General features: G+C 46.5%; 1 protein-coding gene across 4 annotated transcripts in view; it reads left to right on the top strand.

The window, feature by feature from the left end:
- ARHGAP17 (Rho GTPase activating protein 17) overlaps nucleotides 1-22431 on the top strand; it is an 84214-nt gene that overhangs the window by 29673 nt on the left and 32110 nt on the right. For all 4 annotated transcript variants that reach the window (XM_028090382.2, XM_028090383.2, XM_028090380.2 and 1 more), the window contains exons 2-9: nucleotides 3875-3914; nucleotides 7218-7322; nucleotides 12490-12563; nucleotides 13468-13579; nucleotides 13835-13911; nucleotides 17234-17345; nucleotides 19688-19756; nucleotides 19917-19998. In XM_028090382.2, coding sequence (XP_027946183.1) covers nucleotides 3875-3914; nucleotides 7218-7322; nucleotides 12490-12563; nucleotides 13468-13579; nucleotides 13835-13911; nucleotides 17234-17345; nucleotides 19688-19756; nucleotides 19917-19998 — 671 coding nt within the window. The remainder of the gene's footprint in view (nucleotides 1-3874; nucleotides 3915-7217; nucleotides 7323-12489; nucleotides 12564-13467; nucleotides 13580-13834; nucleotides 13912-17233; nucleotides 17346-19687; nucleotides 19757-19916; nucleotides 19999-22431) is intronic.

Below are 22431 nucleotides of genomic sequence, written 5' to 3'. Positions count from 1 at the left end.
CTAAGAGAGTAGATCTTAAGCATTCTCACAACTACTGTTAGAAAAAAGGGAACTGTGGAAGGTGATTAACCTGATTAGGGTAATCATTTCACAATATATATACAAACTGAATTATCACATTATACACTTTAAATATATATATAACATATATAAATATAGTTTTATTTGTCAATTATAGCTCAGTAGGGCTGGTAAAGCTCAGTGAAGTAATTGTTCCTGATAATAGGTAATTTTTAATAATTTTGGTGAATTTTTAAAAACTGGTTAAAAAGATACATTGTGGGGGTGCCTGCATGGCTTAGTTGGTTAAACATCAACTCTTGATTTGGCTCAGGTCATGATCTCAGGGTCATGAGATGGAGCCCTGCGCCCAGTGGGGAGTCAGCTTGAGGTGCTCTCCTCCCTCTGCCCCTCCCCCTGCATGTGCATGTGTGCATGTGTGCTGTCTCTCTCAAATAAATAAACAAGTCTTTTGAAAAAAAGATATATTAGATTTCTCTCTAAAATTAATTTTATCGGAGCGCCTGGGTGGCTCAGTCGGTTAAGCGTCTACCTTTGACTCAGGTCCTGATCCCAGGGTCCTGGGATCGAGTCCTGCATGGGGCTCCCTGCTCAGTGGGGAGTCCGCTTCTCCCTCTCCCTCTGCCCTTCCCCCCCTGCTCATGCTCTCTCTCTCTCTCTCTCTCAAATAAATAAATCTTTAAAAAACTTTAAAAAATAAAATTAATTTTATCAATGTAATATAGATTGTCCACAAAGGCAGGAAACATAGGTTGAATTTATTTTTAAGCAATATGTTAACATTTTCATATAATATGTTCCATATATATCTCCATCTCCAGATAGCTTTTTAGGTAGAGTACCTGTAAATTTAAAGCAAAGGGTTTAGTTGTTAATTTGAAAGAAGGACAGTAAATTATACAAATTTGTTTTGTATTCTGGATACTCTGAGTTATGTATTCTGTTATACTTTTGTGCAGATTGGCAGTTGGACCCATTGTTTTAAGTCAGAGTTATGCTTCACTTGAAGTTACGCATCACTTGAAACCATATCAAGCATATCACTGAAAAATGTAACATACGTGTTTTTTAAAATTTGAAACTATGTATACATGTAGTTTAAAAAGTTAAGTAATAGTAAAAGATTTCTCACAGTGGGTTCTCTACTATTCCCACTCTGCGAGGTGCGATTCCCCAACCCCAGAGGCAACTATTTTCAAATTTCTGTTTATCACTCATATCTACATTTATAGATAATATGTAAACTGCTATCCTTCAAGTTATCAAGTTTTAGTTATTACTTATTGGCTTCCTGTCGTGATGAATGAGGGTTTCGTGCACTTGTGTGACTTTTTTCTCTGCTTTTGCTCCCTTATCCTTCCAATACAGTTATATTACAATTTTTGGATATATTTCTGTCTGATGTTTACATTATTATATCCAATAAATTATTTGCAGCTAAGCATAGTAGTGTACTATGACTCTTTCTAATGGACTTTTGTTTTTTCCTGAAGTTAATACTTAATTTGTTCTTACATTTGCTTTATTTTCTTTATGGCTGTTGCAGTGCCGTGCTCATAGATGTTCAGACCCCCTCCCCGAAAAAAAAGCCCTAATTTGTATTGTTTGCATTTGTTTGTATTGTATTTGATTTTTCATTTCAAATTACCAGTGTGAGGTCACTGAACAAGTTGCTGGGAAAAGATGCACACAGTTGGTTCTCAGCTATTAGTAACTTTCTCATACCTGCTAATGGCCCACATTGGGATTTTAAAAATTAAGTTTTTCTCTTCTGTTATATTTTTAAAATAATTTTGTCTCATCAAAGGACTTATTGGCTCTGAATCTCTTCTTTTGAACTCTGAATGTTTCAGTAGGCCTTGGGGACTTTTATCTGTGTATACTCATACTTACAGAAGGAAGAGATTTCAGAGTTCTGTCCCAGGTATACAGGGCCCTGGCCAGAGAAGGTGAGGCCGAAGTGACACAATCTAGCGGTGCTATGTTGCTAGAGGAGGGACAAGGCTATCGGTGAGCAGGAGTCACGGTGAAGCTATGGAGGTCTCATGCCAGGTATGTCCCTGCGAGGCTGGCCCGTCAGGGTTCTTTATGAGGCTGGTTGCTTGAGCTCCTAGTCAGCTGGGGCCCTGCTCCACTTCCCTAACTGGCATGACTACTTAGTTTGGCGCTTCCGCAATGCCTGGCACCATGCATGCCAAGCAAGGGCTGGGATGGCATATTTTGGCCCGCTGCTTGCAGAACTTGTTCATGAGTTGAAAGTTGGGCTCCTCTGAAAGCTGGGGCCCTGAACTCATCTCCAGGCTCTGCTCCGGTGGACCTGGGAGGTATCAGAGTTCTGGTTGCCTGCAGAAATTGGTGTGTGAGCCATTGCCATTGGCATCTCTATGCTAACAAGGACACTGCAGTGACAACTGGTCTTGGAATCCTTTGTGACAAGGCCAGCTTTTACTTGACCTGCCATCGCCCAAGTGTGGGCTGGAGGTGTGCACCTCAGGCAGCTGGCTGGCACTGCTCTGAGCTTAGCAATATTTTGAGCTCATCCTAAGGGGGTCCCATCCACTCTCTGGCCAAATGGCTTTTCCTTCTCTTGCATTAGATTCGTTCATGGGCAAGATCATGCAGCCTTCCATTCTGCAATAAATCTTATTTAAAAGGCTTCAAAATTCTGGTTCATTGATGGTCTTCCCCTTTCCCCAACTCCCCCAACGTTCAAGGCTGAAACAGACTTTTCCTTTTCCCTTTAAAAGTTTCCTTGTTCAGGGCGCCTGGGTGGCTCAGTTGGTTAAGTGACTGCCTTCGGCTCAGGTCATGATCCTGGAGTCCCAGGATCGAGTCCCGCCATCAGGCTTCCCGCTTAGCAGGGAGTCTACTTCTCCCTCTGACCCTCCCCCCTCTCATGCTCTCTCTATCCCTCATTCTCTTTCTCAAATAAATAAATAAAATCTTTTTTAAAAAAAGTTTCCTTGTTCATTTCAATGGGAGTTGGGTTAGGGATGTTCATTGACTTGGCTTCAATCACTGTTTAAACTGGAAGTCCCAATATGGCACCTCGGTTGCCGTCATTTTGGGCTTATGTATGGCAGTGATGCTGCCCTTTGGGACTGCAGAAGAAAGTCTTCTTAACAAAGTACTGTGATCTGGCACCAGAGGCTCAGGCAGCTCTGAAGGCTCCTGCGCTGATTGTTGGGCGGCAGGTCGGCTTTCTGGAAAGGTCTGCGGAGTTAATGTAGTTAATGGTGGTTGGAAGGCATAGGTGGGGGAAAGCTGTGAAAATACTTTGTTTCTTATTAAGGGCAGGATGAGATACCTGAAGGAGGGAATGCTCAGTTGTTACTGTCTTGAATATGTATTGTTGACTCCTGTTCCTGCATTTGTGACAAACCTGTTTCAATGTGGCCATGCAACTCAGAAATGATCATTTTAAGAAATGAAGTTTAAGATTCTCTAAGCAGGCTTTTCTTAAAGGGTAGTCTGTGGGTCTGGGGCCATGGAATTCTGGGCAGGAGGGGCTTCTTCAGAACGCAGTAGGATCTTGCTCCGGACCTGCTGAATTAGAATAGTGATGAGTCCCGGAAACTGGCATTTTACGTCGGCACACTACCCCCCTCCCACCCCCCTGCCAGGGATTCTGTATAGCCCAAGTCAGGGACCAACTGGTTCTCTGCAAGCTTTGGTTTTTCTTTGGTTTTGCTTAAGCAGCCCTCTGATGTCAACATCGGTGGAGTTTCTGCCCACGTTATCATTCATTCCTGCCCATTTTGTTTTAAGCTCCGGGATGAGAATTACTGAATTTCCTGAGTTGCTTTGCATTTCTGGATTCCTAACTCTGAACTTTTGATTCCTTCCCCCACAGAGCCGAGAAAACAGAAGTCCTCAGTGAAGATCTGTTACAGGTAACAAAATAAAAACCTTTTTCAAGTGCTTTGTTTAAAGAGGAAAACCAAACCAAACCAAACCAAACCAAACCTCATAGGTGAGAACTGAAGTGGATGTGTGTATGTATTCTCTGAAACAGAATAAAATTGATCAACGTGGTTCTGAGCAGGAATGAAAAGCAGTTGGGTTATATGGTGATAAAAGGGGATCTGAAACTTTGGTGTCATGTTATGAAGTTCAGATGGGGCTAGTCCTGCTTTCAAGTGCCAGGTGTTGGGGTGGGGGCTGGGGAGGGGCCTGTCTAGTCCGGCCGGTCCCCTGGCACTGCGGCCTGGTCATGGGTCCCGGGCAGGTGGAGGGACTGTCGTTCACTGCTGGGATGGCGTCCTTGATGGCACGGGCCCGGCCAGTGGCAGCAGAGGGCCCCACTGGCTCCAACCTAGAGTTTCCACTTCTCCTTCCCTCTCACGCTATTGTTCTCCAGTTCTGGCCTGAGCTGGGTCCCCAGGGACTTAGAGTCTCGGTGACAGGGACCAGATCTGGTGGAACCACTCTGAGGCCCTGAGGTGGCCTGTCGTCCACCTGGATGTCTTTTCCTCTCCGTAGGGAGGGGTGTTTCCTGTGGGGACCTCAGCCAGGGCCACTGCACTTCTCTGTCAACAGGCTTCCCAAACTTTGGGGCTGGGAGTGTCTCCCAGAAGGCCTGGACCCTTTGTACACATGCCTTCGCTCAACCTCAGCCCCCCTGCGTCCCCGCCCACCCCAGAGCACAGCGGGAAGGACAGAGCCCCTCCTGCACTGAGGTTTCTCTGAAGCCTCCTTGCTCGTGTCATTTCCATAACCCACAGCAGGTGTGTGCACTTGACCCCTGAAGACCAAAGATCCGCTCCCAGGTGACCCCCCCCCCCCCCGCCGGCTCTCCCTAGGGAGAGAAGGAGCCAGCATAGTTTAGAAGAATGTTACTTGTACCACCCCGTGTCAGAACAGACCTCTTGATTATGACAGCCAGCCACAGGTACAAGATTTTAAGAGCCCCCTTTTTTTTAAAGGACCAGAAGTCTTTATTAAGGCTTAGGCTTTTTTTCCCCCTAGATGTATTAGACAATCATATTCTTAATAATATTTCCTCACTGGCTTTTACCACGTATTTCAACTTCATTTTCAGACTTCCAGCAATGTTGTTTGGTCTTAGTTAACCTTTAACTCGACTGGGTTTTCACGTCCGTGTTCTGTCTCCCACATCCCACACCAGTAAGAGACACGATCTCATTGAATCCCTGAAGCCCCAAGATGCGGCCAGAGGGCCTCGCAGGCAGTTTGAGGACAGCAGAGTTCCTGTGGAAGGCAGGCGGCAACTGTCTGCGCTTGAGGGACAAGCATCCACTGGGGCCCCAAGAGTTCGCCGGTTTCTAGGAACACCTCATTTCATGACACAGATACTTACTCCACATCTGCCATCATTGCTACAGATGTTTTCCCCTTCTTTGGCTATAAAGAAGGAGAGTAATGGGTAAAAGTATGGAGTCTGGAGCCTCCCTACCCAGGTCTGCCCTTGACTTGCTCTGTGGCCTCAGGGATTTACTGAACCCACCCTAAACCCAAGTGCCTCAGTTTCCACTTCACTAAAATGAGGATAATGGCTGTATCCACCCCTTAGGGTTATTAGCAGGAGTTAATGGGTTAAACAGGAGAGCAGGAGGGATAAGCCATGGAGATTTGTTTGTTTCTGGTGTGAAACTTCCCTTAACTTGCTCTGTGTCCTCCTGCCTCTTAGATCAGTTCAAGAGGCTCTATTTTGCCTGTTTTTTGCTCATAAGTAAGTTCATTTTGCTCATGTGGAGTTTCCCTGGGAGGCTATGAATCCTGGGAGGGCGAGAAGCACAACTTATTTACTGTTGTTTTTGTTATACCTGCACGGGAACTTGATACATATTTGTCCTTTCAACAAATATTAAATGAGCACCTTCCATTCGTGAACCAGACAGTGTTCCGGGCATTCGGGAGAAATCAGTGAACAAAAGAGACCAAGGTCCCCATCCCTGTGGACTTGACAATTTTCTAGTAGAAATCAGAATCAAAATGAAATGGAGTTGGGCGGGGGTTGTTTTGGTTTTGATTTTACCTGTTTTCATGGCAAATAAAGAATGTGTATTAGTTTTCCAGTGTTTTAAAATCTGGTCATTATTAAGATTAGGGGGAGGTGATGGGGCATCTGCTCCTTATATGCCTGCCAGATCAGGGTCCTGGTGGTCGGGCCTTGGCTCTGAAGAAAAGCTGCTGGGGCAGTGAGGACCTTCAAGAAAGAAGCACACAACCATATCATTGGGTAAAAAGTTGTGGGGTAAAAATGCATTCTGCTTTGAATTTGTTGATTTTTCTTTAAAATAGAAAGCATCCCTAAGGGCCTGCACTCAGTCTTAATGAGTCATCAGAATACACATTTTTGGCATTCCTTCCCTGACAAGCAGCTCTCTTTGCCATAAACAGCCATATCCCAGCAGTAATATTTTGGGAAACTAAATCATAATGCATGGGTCCCCTAAGTCAGTGTTTCTTACTGTTGGCTGTCCCTTCTGCTTTAGAGGCTTATTGAAAACAAAAACAAAGCCAACAACCCACCCTGAACCCAATAAGGAATCATTCTGAAGACACTGACCTTGAGTGGAAATTGTGGAACATTGATTTTGATCCTTCAGCCTGATGTCCTGTGCGCGGAAGGCGCTGTCGCCGTCTGCAGGAGGTCGCTTCTGAACGTCCCTGTGGCTTTTTCCACTTGGCAGTGGGCCTGGGCCTGAGGTGTTCATTTGCACTCCTGCAGGCTGGAGCCGGGGCTTTGCTGGTACTGTGGTGTGTAACTAGGCTGCCACCACTCTTTCTGATAGTAGGTTTTAGTCCAGACTCTGCTCCCTCCCTGTGCACAGACTTGGCCCTTGAGAGATGGAAACCCCTCGGTGTAAGGGAGGTCGAGGCTCTCCACCAGGGGCTATTGCATTTGCCCTCTGGGGGGGATGTTGGACAATGTGTGGCAACATCTTCGGTTGTCACACCTCAGGGAATGGGGTGCTACTGGCATCTAGTAGGGAGAGGCCAGAGATGAGGCTAAACATACCATAATACACAGGACAGCCCTCCCCCCCCAGAATTATCTGGCCCCTGAGAACTCCTGGTGTAAGTGAATGAGGACCATTTCCATGTACATCCAAGAGCTAAACACTTAGACCACGGGGTGCTTTTTCTGCCTACGGGCCAGCGCCACAAACGAAGCGGCTGGGTGTGTTCTTCAGCCCCTGCAAATGGCTCGTTTGTCTCTGTTTTGTCAGATCGAGCGGCGCCTGGACACGGTCCGGTCAGTGTGCCACCATTCGCACAAGCGTCTGATGGCGTGTTTCCAGGGCCAGCATGGGACGGACGCCGAGAGGAGATACGTGAGTAGTGGGTGTGACCCAGGGCTGTTGTTCATGTGTCTCGATGAGGCTTTGCACCCTGCAGGCCCTTGGTTTTTCTCAGGCAGATGCAGCAGTGTTGCCTGCAGATTTGTACCTTATATTGCCATTTACTCTTGTGACGCCTGCCTGACCAGAACATTCTTTTGTGCTTAAGACATCGCTGAGCTGAAAGCCCTGCTCACACTGAATTTTCTCCAGGTGCTTTTAAAGACTCAATGAGCCATTTGTCGTTGGTAAGACAATGGAGATGTCTGTTAAGAATGCTTTGATGGCAAAAAAGCTGAAAGCCTGTCTTAAATGGACTTAGAAAATGGACATAATTTATTGGCTTACTAACCGAAATGTCCAGAAGCTGGGGTGGACTTGAGGTGAAGCTTGGGCTAGCATTTCAGTGGTGTAACCAAACCCCACTTTCTTCTCTTCTGTCCCTTCTGCCTTCTTCAGTGTCTGCTTTATCCCTAAATAGGCTCCTCTCATGGTCGCGGGTTGGCTACCAGGAGCTTCCATGGGCTACTTGCTTCCTTGTGCGTGTTCAGCAGGAATAGAAAGTGTGCCTTACAGTAGTTTTCTTAATGGAGTGGGAAATCTTCTTTTTCCAAGTCCTTGGCAGGTAGAAACCACCTTCCATTGCGTTGGTCCGTACTGAGCCATATTTCCCATTCTGGAACATTCCCATTCCACCCTGATCACCGTGGGCAGGGGCGAGCTTGGTGAGGAGGTGGGATGTGCTGGTTGGTTAAGCTAATCAGGGCCCAGCCTTAGAACGTGGGCTGTGGAGCTACCTACGGCTCACGGGCTTTACTGAGACCAGGGTGGATCCCTAAGAGAAATCAGGATGCTGTCGTAGAGAGGAAGAGGGATGAACTCCAGGAGAACCATCGAATGTGTCCCTTTGGCCAAAGCATCCGACTCCTGTGCCACCAGCAGCAGTGCTCATGGGGCCGTCCCATTCTTGGGTTTCCGAGATCCTAGCTCAGGAGCACGTGCTAACCCTTGGAAGCCCACGTACCATTAAGGTGATAGTTTCAGGGGCAGCTATGATTTGCCATAGTGTTTTGTCTGTCACCGGATGTCTCACAAGGAAGAACCGGCATGCAGATGATCTGTGTCGCCCTTCTTTCATGTTTCCTTACAGACATTTATGGGACGTCTAGACAACAGGGTTATTCCTCTCTTGTGCAATACTTAGTTGGCCGCCCTAGGTAGAGACCAAAGAGTGGAACTTTGCATGCACCCACGACGGCAGGAATGCCTGCTGCAGGTCCGGTCCCGCAGAACCAGACCCAGTCCCCTGGTGCTGTCCCCACGGCTCCTCTACTTCTCTTGCCTCGGCTTCTGTTCTACCTACCCTTTTCACATGGTGCCCTAAGGCTCTGTCCTCCTTAGTCCCCCAGCCGCATTCCTTGGGCCACCTCCTCTGTTCTCATGGCTTCTAGCTGATGTGTTTATGCCAGGGACATCTAAACCATTTCAACCAAGCAAAAACACTTCCTTGCCTAGATGTCTATTTTAGTGGGCGTAACTAGTTCTTCCTTCTGTATTGACTCTTAAGTTCCACCCACCCTATTATGCAAGCCAGAAACTGTAGGGTTACCTTACGTTCCCTTTCGTTTCATCCTCACCACCCCCCACAGCTGCTTGAGTAGCAAGTCCTGTGATTGGGAATATCTTTGGACTTCCTCCCCTCTGCTCCATCTCTGCCACCTTCGCCTTAAAGCAGAACCTGATTACCTCTCGCCTGGATGGTGTGGGCACCTCCTGAGCTCCAGCTCCGGTCTCTGGTTCCCTTTCTTTCCAGCACGTCTCCAGCCAGATCACCAGAAGGCTCTGAAATACACATCAATACTCTCATCCTCCTGCCTGAAAAAAAGTCTTAGCTTCGTGGTTCTCCAGAGGGACCAGAATTACACCCATGGGGAGATTTGGAAATATGTGGAGACATTTTGGGTTGCCGTAGGACCTGGGGGACGCTACTGGCTTTTGGACGGAGGGGACCGAGATGCCGAGCATTCTGCGGTGCCTGGAGGGATAGTTTCACACCGGAAGTGGCCCCTGATGCCCGTGGTGCCTCTTCGAGGGGCACTGGCTGCTTCCCATTGGCGGGATTAGAGTCCAAGCTCTTCAGCACGACAAGCCCTTCATAATCTGACCCCATTTCCGCGGACAGTCCCGGTGTCTCCCGCTTCCTCTGTGTGCCTTTGTCCCTCATGTTGTTATATCTGGTCGCTCCCTCTGACTGATGGAAGATACAACCTAGGTGTCCCACATACTCCTTAAAAACAAATTAAACAAGTATTGATCAAACACCTACTATGTACAAGTGCTAGAGATAGAAAATGAAGAAGAGATAGTCTCCACCTTAAAGGTGCTCACAACCGGTTGGGGAGAGAGACACACAAAGGGATCATTATAAAATGACATGCGTAACAAAGTGTGCACAGGGTATCATGGGAGGACCAAGAATGGGCATCACGGGAGGAGAGAGGTAGTCAGGTGAGGCTGCCTGGAGGAGGTGGTGGTCCAGCCATAAAGGAGGGCAATGAGCAGCAGGTGATGGGCATATTCTAGGCAGCGGGGGCAAAGGTGCCTGGCCCTCATTTCTAAAACCTAATGCCTGGGGCTTCCTTTTCCAACCTGGAACGGAAGAGCCAAAGACAGAACTCTGAGCCTGTCTACACTGTGCACATGGGAGGGGCAGTCACCATAGAAACGATAGGAGATAGGCGACCACAGAGGTCGTACAATGAGGAGAAAATGGCGGCAGTCTCTAGGGCTCTAGAATACACAGGAGGAGCCCCCAAAGGCCCCACGAGAAGCTCCCATGCGTGTGCAGAGGCAAGACTTGGCGGGGGGGTGTCTTCTCAGCCCAAGACATGGGCACGGCAGAGCTTCTGTCGTGCGTCATGTGAGACCTGGAGTGCCTGGTTTTTGTGCAGTTGGCACGCATTTTATAAATTATGACGTTAGAACTTTTTAAATGACTCCCTGGTGATAAAAAAAGCTGTCCGTGCCTAGGAAGTGCTTAGCCGTGTTCGTGGAGGAGCATGGCGGCGGTAGATAGCAACTTCATCAAGGAGCACAGGGTTAAATAAGCGGAATATCCTTATTTGTATACATAAGGAAACAGGATTGTTGTGGCTTTGGGGTCAGGGCCTGGAAACCAAAAGGCTGTTTATAGCTGGGAGCTTGAATGATACTTGCAATGGAGACTCCTCTTTTATGATTTCTTTTTGTCCAGAGCTCCAGAGTTGCACAAAGTCTATTTCTCCTGATTATTACATTTATCCTAGATTTAAATTCCCTCTGAAAGGCAGCATTACTGGGGTGCCTGGCCAGCACAGTCGGCTGAGCGTCCAGCTCTTGGTTTTGGCTCAGGTCATGGTCTCAGGGTCGTGAGATTGGGCCCCACGTTGTGTTCTGCCCTCAGTAGAGTCTGCTTGGGATTCTCTCTCCCTCTCCCTCTGCCCCTCCCCACCCCTGCTCATGCGCTCACTCTCTCTAAAATAAGATAAATAAATCTTAAAAAAAAAAAAGGCAGGCAGCCTTACAAAAGTGAATGAATTACCCTCACTATGATCAAGGCATGCTGCCCGCTTTCTCCTCTCTCCCTGGTCTGGAAGTGTAGAAACTGAGAGGCAGGTGGGGCAGGTGAAGCCTGTTATTTACTTATTTGAAAACAACTTGAGAAGACAAGAGATGGGTAAATATAGTTGTTGTTATTTATCTTTGCATTTCAATATACTGTTTCGAATAGGCTGCCTATTTACATGGTAAAAATCCAGTACATACAGAAGAACATAAAGCGAGGTCTCTCCCGGTCCTGTTCCCCAGGCGTCCTGCTGCCTTCTCCGGAATGACCAGTGCTGGTAGTTTCTTGTATAGCCTTCCGGAGATATTCTCTACAATGCAAGCAAATGCAGTTCCAGTTGTATTGCATGGAGCCCTCTGAAAGCAGGAAAGGCAGGTGACGTGCGAGAGGTCAAGGCTTCACAATGCCACAGCAGGATGTACCCTGCGTCTTTGCCACGAGGGCCCTTTCTACTGGGGAGTCAAAACCACGTGGAGCACTGCAGCACTGAGCCCATTTTTTGGTTAACAGATTGTGTGTTATCGCCAATCCCTGGTACTTTCCAGGCCCCTTCTACCCGTATTCTGAGATGAGCCATCAGCCAGTGGTGGAAAGGTGCTGACCTGAGGCTCAGGCCGTGGGCACGGAGGTCTGGCTCTGCTGCCCCTCACTGGGGTGTCCGGCCAGTCCACCTGACCTCCCTGGGCTTCAGGTCCCTTGACTGGACAAGTAGAACATTAATCAGATGATCCTTATGGTCATGTCCAGCTGAACAACAAATCTCTGATAGGAAAATGCATGGCTTTGTGCTTAAATACCTTAAAAAAACTTTTTTAGATATTTAGCCAGATACTTTTAGATACTTAACTGAAGCTATATCGTTATGATTACAGCCAAATTAAAAGCCAGTTTAAGAATGAGTAGTCTAGGAGCGCCTGGGTGGCAGAGTTGGTTAAATGACCTACTCTTGGTTTTGGCTCAGGTCATTATCTCAAGGTCATGAGATTGAGCCTTGTGTCAGGCTCAGCATGAGTCTGCTTAAGACTTTCTCTCCCTTTCCCCTGGCCCCTCCCCCCACTCTCTCTCTCTCTCAAAATAAATAAATCTCAAAAAAAGAGTATTCTAGCAAAAGTTTTTGAAATTGAGCATTTTATTGCACTTATTTGTTAAGATCATCAGAGAGCGAAGTCTGTGTCTTCTGTTCCTAGTGTCTGGGACACAGCATGCACTTGATTAATTAAAAATAACAGCTAACAGCAACCACAACAATAATACTAGCAGCCAGCACTTACTGAGCACTTACCACGTGCTGGGCACTTGACATTGAATATCCCCGTAGACGGGCAGCCCTAGGACACCTGCGCTATTACCGTGCCTCTGTATCATCCAGGCATGAGGACACAGATACAGAGGTCCCATAGCTTCTACCTGCGAGACCAGAATCTGAACCCAGACAGGCTGTCTCTTACCTGTGAGGTTTGCCTGGAGGAGAAATCCCTGAAGGGTGACCTGAAGCAGGTCATCGAGAATGCAGGTGTCAATAATAGTGAAATCAACACACTGTCTTCTGCCTTCCAGAAAAAACTCCCTCTGACCGCTCTCGCTCAGAACATGCAAGAAGCATCGACTCAACTGGAAGAGTCTCTGCTGGGGTAAGAGTCAGCTGCTTTTAGAGAGAGAGCCCTGTGCCCTGCGGGGCAGTGGGAGTGGGTGGGCGGACGAGGTGTGTGGCAGCTGTCTGTGTGACAGAGGGACCGTGAGCGTGATGGCGTGGCTCATCCACCGGGAGAACAGCACAGTCTCTGTGGGGAAAAAGTGGGGTCTGGGCCATTGGGATGGTAGAGAATCTTCCATTTAGTAGGAGCAAGACTAGAGATGGGTTGAAAGGGCTGCGAGCAAAAGTCATTGGTAGGGTCAGTTTTTATTCCCCTGAGCTTGGGTGTAAAGAACAAACCCCTTCCCTGTTCCAGCTGTTGACTCAGGTTTACAAACTCTGACCAGCCCCTTCCGGTCTTTAAGGGTCACTTCCTAGGGGCACCTCAGTGTCTCAGTCGGTTAAGTGTCTGCCTTCGGCTCAGGTCCTGATCCCAGGGTCCTGGGCTTGAGCCCCATGTTGGGCTCCGTGCTCAGCAGAGAGTCTGCTTCTCCCTCTCCTTCTGCCCTCCCCCCTGCTTGTGGTCCCTCTCTCTCTCTCATGCTCTCTCTCTCAAATAAATAAAAGCTTTAAAAAAAAATAAAAAACAGATTATTTGGCTATATAAATTTACTATTTTGTACAACAACAGATGAAACATTAACCTAGCAAGATAGTTATCAATTTAACAGAGGCATAAGACACATTTTGTAATGCACATGAACAGTCTTTTTCATTTTAAAGCATAAGTCTGTGGACTCACATTTTCGGTGATGCCCAAAACTTACAACATTTTTGAGGTTCTACTGTGTGGCCCCCTAATGTGTTTCCATCATGTAGAGAGCAGAACTGGCCCAGTATAGTAATGAGGGACCTGATTTAATGATCATATGCTTGTTGTGGGGTGTCTTGTGTTTTTAAAGGAAGCTGCTGGAGACGTGTGGCGATGCCGAGAATCAGCTGGCTCTAGAACTTACTCAGCATGAAGTCTTTGTTGAGAGAGAGATTGTGGAACCTCTGTGCAGCATAGCAGAGGTGGGTGCTTTTGCCGGATGGCACAGAAGAGCCACGAGTAGTGTGGGCTGTGTGGTGAATGGTTTGCTTATGTCCACAAGTTTAACAGTAACCAGTGGCTTTGACGTAGCTTCTTTTTGGAAATAAGGGGAATAAGTTGAGGGTACAAGATCCTATGCCTAAGGGGGAAAAAATGTGAATAAATGTTGCCCTTTCGAATGTCAAGTTTAAAACCCCAAAGCTTATCCCGTTGGATATATGGTATGTTCTTTGTAGATGGAGATCCCCAACATCCAGAAGCAGAGGAAACAGCTGGCTAAATTGGTGTTGGACTGGGATTCGGTCAGAGCCAGGTAAGGTAGAGCTGCAAAAATAACCAATAATGCAGTATTGTCCCTCCCCCAGCAACTGTCCTTGTCCCCAACGCAGAGGAGAGAAAGGCCCCTCGGTGGACAAGTTGCAGGTTTCCAGATTCATGCACTTCACCCATAGACCAAGTCACGCCCACTTACACCTGCTTTTTAGGGCTCATTCTCCCAAGTGTGGCAATAGGGATGATGTTAGAACATCCTGTTCTTAGTGAACCAGCAGTAAAGGGAGGCAGAAAAAAAAAAAAGGTAAAGAAAGAAACCTAAGTAAGTTTTTTAAGGGGAAAGGGGTCAGTGGCAGATAGTTCTGAGTGTTTGTTGCTGGAATAGGGGACCATAGGAATAAATAGATCTCTGATCTTAGCAGTTCTGAGGGTCCTGCCACGTCCAGACGTCATGTGGTTATGATACTTTCATAATCGAATGCTGTGCTCAAGAGGGAGAAACCCCCATAAAACTAAGTAACCATCCCAGACGGCTGCTGACTTGTGGGCTGATGCCTGATGACGGTCTGCAGAGCCTCATGGCAGGACTCCAGCCTAGCTCTGTCCCCAAGGGCATTTGTATCAGTGATTTACGTGGCTTTCTCCTCGGATGAGAGTGGGGAATATGGAGGCAGCTGCCCTGGCCCCGTCCTTTCTCAGACTTTATCACAACGTTGCTAAACTTTCTGTAAAGGGCCAGATAGTAATATTTTCAGCATCGCAACCCAGGTGGTCCCTGTCACAGCCATTCAACTCTGCTGATGCAGCATAGGAACAGCCCTGGACCATAAGTAGATGAAAGTGTGGCTGTCTTCCAATAAAACTTTATTAAAAAAAAAAAAAAGGTGGCTTTGTTGTTAGCTCTCTGGTTTTTTTTTTTTTAATTATTGAAGAATAATTGGCACACAATGTTGTATTAATTTCAGGTGCACAACATTGATTCGACAGTTCTGTACGTTGCTCAGTGCTCATCACAATAAGTGTGGTCACCGTCTGTCCCCGTACAGTGTTATTAACATATTATTGGCCATATTGCCTATGCTGAGCTCTTCATCTCTGTGACTTATTGATTTTGCCAGTTTGTTCTCATTGCAGTCCTGTGAAACGGATATGATGATTTCTCTTTGGCAAATATATGGAGAGACAGCCATCATTTCCCGAGCTTCTCCTGCCACATGTTTTTTATTGCAGATTTAGAACGTCAGTAGCAATTCTACAATGCAGCCTTTCCTCGTTTCTAAGATACCACTGAGTATCAATGCACCACTGATTTAATACCTACTTTTGGTCGTGGGGGAGAAACACCCCTCCATTCAATGTACAAATCCCTTGTTAAGACATGTCCTGATTTAAGAAATGTTGAGATCATAAACGGTACATCTAGGAATTAGCTACATGGCAAAAATAATTGCCACCACTGACCATACACTTGCCGCGTGCCACGTGCGAGGCATTGACCTCAGCTTGTTTGATTCCTCCATCCGTTTCTATTCATTTGCTCATTCATATTTTTGACAGATCGCAGTTGGGTGCTTACTGTGTCAGACTCCATGCTAGGTACTAAGTGAAGAGGCCCCTCGGTGAAGATTGGAGAGGGAACAGGGGTCTGTGGGTTAGGTAACACCCCTTCCTCCTGAGAAGAGACTTCTTTTATAGATCAGGGAGGAACCTGCACAGAGTTACCCACATGACTTGCTTCATGCTTCCAAGATGATAAATGTCTAGGCTAGGAGCCTGTCTTAAAGTCCACTGTCTTGTCTCCTCGTCACGTGTACACCTGTGATTAGAATCCTCCGGGTCAGGACCAGGAGTAGAGGCCACCCTGAGGTCGATTTTTTTTTTGCTCCAGATAAGGAAGCGTGATCTAATGGTTAATTAAATGAGGCCGAGAATGCTCCCTCACTGGAGTTGGTTGAGTGACATTATAGATGCTTATCTGCCAGAAATTTTACATCTACAGTACATGTATCCTGGAGGGAATTTCAACACGGATTCTTGATCTGCATTCATGGTCTTGTTCACTTAACCAATCAAAGCAGGTATTAGAGAAACAAACAGTGGAATATTTCTTCTTTTCTTATTCCTGTGGCTCTTCCCTGGAGGAAGCTGATCATAGCTAATGACTAATTACTGCTTATTTTCTAAGTAGGAATCCATTATATGGCAGATATTATCTGCACACACATATGCATGCATATATATATATATATTTGTTCTCTCTCTGATTCCTTATGATGATTCTGCAAGGCAGACTGTGTTTGTTATCTTCGTTCTACAGATGAGATCACTAAGGCACAGAGAGCTTAAGTCATTGCCCAAAGTCACACAGCTAGTGATGGGAGAGCCAGGCTTCAAACCCGAGCATGTCCGACTCCAAAGTCCATGCTCTGTCCACACTACATAGCATCGCCAAGCTTAGCCTTGGCAGACTCGCTGAAGCCCCGCTTTGGAGGAGTGCCTCACCTCAGGAACTGGAGAGAAGTCAGAGCATACCGTTTGGCGGTGGGGGGGTCGGGGAGGCAGTGCAGCAGCTGGGAAGCTTGATGAGTTGCTAGCATGGGTTTTCATCTCTGTAATATCCATGTTTACATTTACATTGCTGGAACTTTCCAGAATAGCAGACATAATCCATACTCAAAGAAAAGGTCAAAGCACACAGAAATTGTTTTAGATTATTATCCCCCCTTGCACTCCCCTACTCTTGCTATGTATAACCTTTTTTTCAGTCCTTCTGACATACTGTAAAGGGAATGTAAATATTCCACATTAGGCTTCAGATTTGCTATAAATTTGGTCTTTAGAATATTAATTGTAACAACTGTTTTTAATTCTACAAGCGCTTTCCTAGCTGTGGATTGCTAGCTGCTTGACCGAAGTTCTAGGTTTCACTCGCTGGAAGTAATCTCGGATGAGGCTGGTAGCAGGAAGAGTCATAGGAACCCGAGTGGGACTGACTCCCAGTGGCACAGGGACATTCCAGGCCAAAGCAGAAAAGCGCAGGGGTGTTTCACGGCAAGGGTACCACGATTGGACACTACGGGAAAGGGGTTTCACGGCATGATTTCCAGCAGTGGGGCGTGTGTGAGAAAAGATGTGGTAGACTCTCAGAGCGAGAGTCCTGGCATGGTGGGGAGCTCCTGGCTCCTTTTGCTCACTTCCGTTCCTGGAGGATAAACTCAGGGGAGGCTGACATCCCAGGTATGCAGCCTATCCCAGGTAGAATCTGTTCTGGAGAAAGAGTCTGTCTCCCTGAGGGCCTTGACCCTACAAGGTTGAGAATGTACAGCTGGTTCTCAGATGCTGGTTGTCCCCATGTTTTGCAGGTGGAACCAGGCTCACAAATCTTCAGGAACCAACTTCCAGGGGCTTCCATCAAAAATAGATACCCTAAAGGAAGAGATGGATGAAGCTGGAAATAAAGTAGAACTGTGCAAGGTATAAGACTTACCTGATAAATATGTGGGTTGCATCAGTCTGGTTCCTGCAAATGACAGATGAAAGGCCAAATACTGCAGATTATTTAGCGTTTTACACAAGACCTATCAGAATACTCTGAATGATAGGAAACGTGGGTTTTAGTTTCTTCTTCTTTCTCTATTTTCTAAGACCCTGCATTACTTTATCATCAGAATAAAACATCCTTTAAAAAAAGTTCAAGTAGAGGGCACCTGGGTGGCTCAGTTGGTTAAGTGACTGCCTTCGGCTCAGGTCATGATCCTGGAGTCCCGGGATCGAGTCCCACATCAGGCTCCCTGCTCAGCAGGGAGTCTGCTTCTCCCTCTGACCCTCTTCCCTCTCATGCTCTCTGTCTCTCATTCTCTCTCTCTCAAATAAATAAATAAAATCTTAAAAAAAAAAGATAGTGAACTTGAAGATCAGTTAACTGCAGTAAAATGACTTGTTTAAAATAATATAGTGTATAGTGGGTAGGAATTAAAACTGAACTCACAAAGTCATGCCATACATAGCCTTTGTATTTAAAAAAATGATATCAGATAAATGCTTCTGATCAGTTTCATAGCGGCTTATTCCTGTTCAGAAGAGTCGTAACTTTACTAGTGTCATTTACATAGCTTTCCTTAGATCCAGTCTAACCTGGATCTCAGCTATCGGCTACTCATCAGACATAAATTTGGCAGAGGCCCTAGGAGTCTGAACTGGCTGATGTGTCTTCTCTCAACTTCCATGCCATAGCTTCTCATTTCAAATGGTGAAACCTGGGTGCCTGGGGTGGCTCAGTCGTTAAGCATCTGCCTTCGGCTCAGGTCATGATCCCAGGGTCTTGGGATGGAGCCCCGCGTCGGGCTCCCTGCTCCTCGGGAGGCCTGCTTCTCCCTCTCCCACTCCCCCTGCTTGTGTTCCCTCTCTCACTGTGTCTCTGTCAAATAAAAAAAAAAAAAAATCTTCAGATGGTGAAAACTTGTGAAAATAGTTTCTGTCTCTTTCTTTAGGCTAACTTTTGGGTAATTCCCAGGGATCTAAGTTCTTTTTCCCTGATTTTCTCTTTAGTTAGGTCTCATCTACTACATAACTAACATCGAGGTTTGAATTTCATTTACTGTATATTTCAGTTCTAATTCTTCCAAGTTAGCCTTTGTTGATAGTGCATTATTGTTTTCCTAGTGCCTATTTCTTTTTTAATATTTAATCATTTTATATATACTTATAGTGACAGTCTGGTAATTCTGTTTCCTCTATGAGAGTGGTGGGAGTTTGCTTCATGATCGATTGTTGCCTACTGTGTTTTGCAATTCTGTATCATATGTTTTGCAATTTTGTATTGTGAGCTCATTTTAAGAGAGACTTTGTCTATGGGACTCTTAGGTATTGGGAGTGATTCTCCCCAGAGAGTATTACCAGTTTGAGGCCATTTTTTTTTTAAGATTTTTATTTATTTATTTGAGAGAGAGAGGGAGAAAGAATGAGCAGGGAGGAGGGGCAGAGAGAGAGGGAGAAGCAGACTCCCCACTGAGCTGGTAGCTCAATGTGGGGCTCAGTCCCGAGACCCTGAGATCATGACCTGAGCTGAAGTCAGACCCTTAACCGACTGAGCCACCCAGGCACCCCTCGAGGCCATCAAACTTCAGAGCCTCATGAAGGCAGATCTGTGTTTGTAAAATCCAGGGAAATGTTTTACTTTCCCAGTGCCAGAGCCAATGCAAAACACAAGTACTCTAGTCTTTCCATACACTACTGAGCTCCACTTATGCCAGGCCTTTTCTCTTCCTTTTTTTTTTTAATTTATTTTTCAAGTTTTTATTTATATATTTTGATACACATGTGGCAGTAAAAATATAATATTTCTTTCTCCCCTATTTTTACACCGATGGTAACATAGCATAAGTAATGCTCTATACGTCACTTCTTGATAAGGAATATTACCCATATATCTTGGATATCCTCCTCATCGTTCCCCTAATAACCTTCCTTATTTATTTTTTTTGTCATCCCAGTTGATGGACATTTATTTTTTTTAAGATTTTATTTTTTGAGAGAGAATGAGAGTGCACGTGCATGAAATGGGGGAGGGGCAGAGGAAGAGGGAGAAGCAGACTCCCTGCTGAGCAGGGAGCCCAATGTGGGACTCGATCCCAGGACCCGGGATCTTGACCTGAGCTGAAGGCAGCCGCTTTACCGACTGAACCACCCAGGCGCCCCACGAGTTGATGGACATTTAATCCGTGGCTCTTTCTGTGACATTTTGCTCTAAGAGCCCATGGATATTAATTCTCAGATTCCATCTTCTTCAGTGACCTGTTTTCTCTTCCACTCACCAGGATCAACTTGCAGCAGATATGTACAACTTTATGGCCAAAGAAGGGGAGTATGGCAAATTCTTTGTTACGGTAAGCCCCTCACCTTGCCAAAATATGAAAGCATTGTAAAAATTGAGTTGTTTTAGCTTTTTTTTGCAAAAGATTTCATTTTTGGTTTTGCTCAGCCATTGTGTGTGTGTCCATCTGATGCTAACGTTACTTTTGTTTTTGAATGTGGGTCTGTTCTCAGTTATTAGAAGCCCAAGCAGATTACCATAGAAAAGCATTAGCAGTCTTAGAAAAGGCCCTTCCCGAAATGCGAGCCCATCAAGGTAATGTAACCTGCGTGCTGGCTGATGCCCCTTTTCCTAAGCCTCTGCCACTTCCGCCTCTGTTCTTCTTACCCCCTGACTCCTTTGCATGCATCTCCTCTGGATAACGCCTCTCTGCCTAGGAGAGTACTATCTCCCAGCGTAATTTCATCTTCCTTGCCGCATTCTCTAATTTCTTCCAAACCCAAATTAACCTACTAATGGGACATTCGCAGCTCTTCTGACATCTTCAGTTGAAGAGAAAGCTGGACCCTTGGTGGTGCGGGGCGGTGGGGGCTGGTGCCTGTACGTGTCTTCCTGTCTTCTCTTCTTCCAAGTCAGTTATTCGGTCCCTTGGGTTTAATTCTGACCCTGTGATTCCAAGAGCATACATTCTGGGGAGAATATTGTGGACCTTCGAAAAGGAATTTTAGAAGACAATGCTTGCTAGCCCCTCATCGGCATGACTGAATCATAAGGCCATGACCACTCCTTCCCCCTCTTCCTTGCAGTCCTACAAGGCTCTGGTTCCTAGCACTCACACTCTGCCCACCGTACTCAGGCTCTCGGCCAACTTCACCCACAAGTCGTGAGTGGACTGAGCTTTCTCCTGAGGCTTAGTTTTACCTGCACATTAAAGCTTTTGACTCCCAATTCTCTGATTTGCTGTCAGAGCATCTCCCAGCAGAGATCAGCAAACACAGTTGAGGCAGACGTTGCTCTGTCTTCTTTGGCCCTATTGTACTCTTTAGCTTCTGTAGACCCCACATTGGGAGCTTAGGTTTCCCCCTGCAGAACCTTTGGTCTTGAGCTGAAGAGGATCAAGCCAGGTGCTGAGTGTGGTGACTCCGTGATCTGGAATGCGAGTCGGCAGGTGTGTGTGTGGAATGTGTGTGTTGGGGGTGTACACACACACTGGCATCCTCAAGAATGTCACTTCTCTCAGTTTGAGGAGGTCCCAACAGCTTCTGGCTTTGTGCCTGAAAGGTTTTGGATGATAGAATTAGAAAATTCTCTATCTTGACCCACCTGCATAGGCAGATCTTCGGCCATCTTGAGTAAATGCGTCTGATTGACTCTTCCTAGGATGAGCTGCCTTCGCTTTCCTAAGTGATCTAATCTCCTTGTTGGTGGATGACGAGGTCGAGTCACAGTGCAAAGGAGTGAAGCTGTGGCCAGCATTCAGCCTTGCAGGGGGCAGGCTCCTGCCGGGCAAGTTCCAAGTGCCAAGAGCGTGTATCTGTGGGATACATACCGTGTGCCTGGCCATGTGTAGGACAAAATAGGAACCATCATCATCTTAGCCTTTGAATGAATTAAAGTCTGGTTTGGAGCTGACTAACAAGCATAAAAAAAAGAGAAGATTGGGTTTCGTGAGCAGGACTTTTTTTTTTTTAAGATTTTATTGATTTATTTGAGAGAGAGAGCATGAGAGGGGTGAGGGGCAGATGGAGAAAGAGAAGCAGGCTCCCCGCGGAGCAGAGAGCCCGATGCGGGGCTCGATCCCAGGACCCTGAGATCAAAACCTAAGCCAAAGGCAGATGCTTAACCGAATAAGCCACCCAAGTACCCTGTGGACTTTTTTTTTTTAACTATATTTTCCCCGAGTTATTTTTTTTTAACTATGTTTTTCCCAAGGCTATTTTCCGTAGAGAAGTATGTCAGCAAGTGACAGGGCAGGGAGGAGACTGAGGAGGGAACAAGAAGCAGGTGTGCGGGAGCAGAAACCCAGCAAAGGAAATGTGATCCATCTTTCTCTCCAAGGTTGCCAAGCCTTGGGATTCAATCCCTTCCACCTCTGCCTGTCCTCCCATCTCCCTGTTGTCTTAGTTCCTGTCTTCCTCTTCCTTTTTCTTCTGTTTTCAGAAAGACTCAGAGCATCCTTACAGTAGGAAAAAGAAAACCTTGACCCCACAGTTGCCACGCCCCTGTGCACCCCTATCTCACAGGCACGGTGTCAGCTGACCGGACTTGGTACCTGCCTATCTGCAGCATCATGTCCTGTTAAGTCTCATCCTCCTCTGTTCTCGTAGGCTCTCTGAATGACTCGTTTCTGCCGGCCCCCCCTTCACACTGTGCAGTCTCACTTCTGCTCCCAGTCACGCTTCTATTAAGAGTAAAAAAAATACTGCAGTTCCCAGTGGACCAGAGGCTCTTAATTGTCAGATCCTGGCATCTGATGTCCCTTGGGCTGTCTCTTCCTTGATGGAATGTGTGCCCCTCATTGCACCTGATTGTCTTTCATCGGTAGGGCTGTGCACTCCCCAGAGCCCCCTCCTGGCGCCAGCCCCCATGTCACCCATGTCTTCAACCCTCACAACCACCTCACTGCTGGTTCCCTCAGAGACTCCTCCAGCTGTCCCCTGAAACTCCACGCATCCCAGAAAGTAAGCCGCCCTTCCCCCAAAACCAGCTGCCCTTTTCTCCTTCCTCCATGTCTCCTGGACGCCACCT

This window comes from Eumetopias jubatus, unplaced genomic scaffold (genome assembly GCF_037043125.1).
Source record: "Eumetopias jubatus isolate StellerSeaLion01/CBP00866 unplaced genomic scaffold, mEumJub1_p1.0 scaffold_12, whole genome shotgun sequence".
Taxonomy (NCBI): domain Eukaryota; kingdom Metazoa; phylum Chordata; class Mammalia; order Carnivora; family Otariidae; genus Eumetopias; species Eumetopias jubatus.
This window is presented reverse-complemented; position numbering and strand designations above follow the sequence as displayed.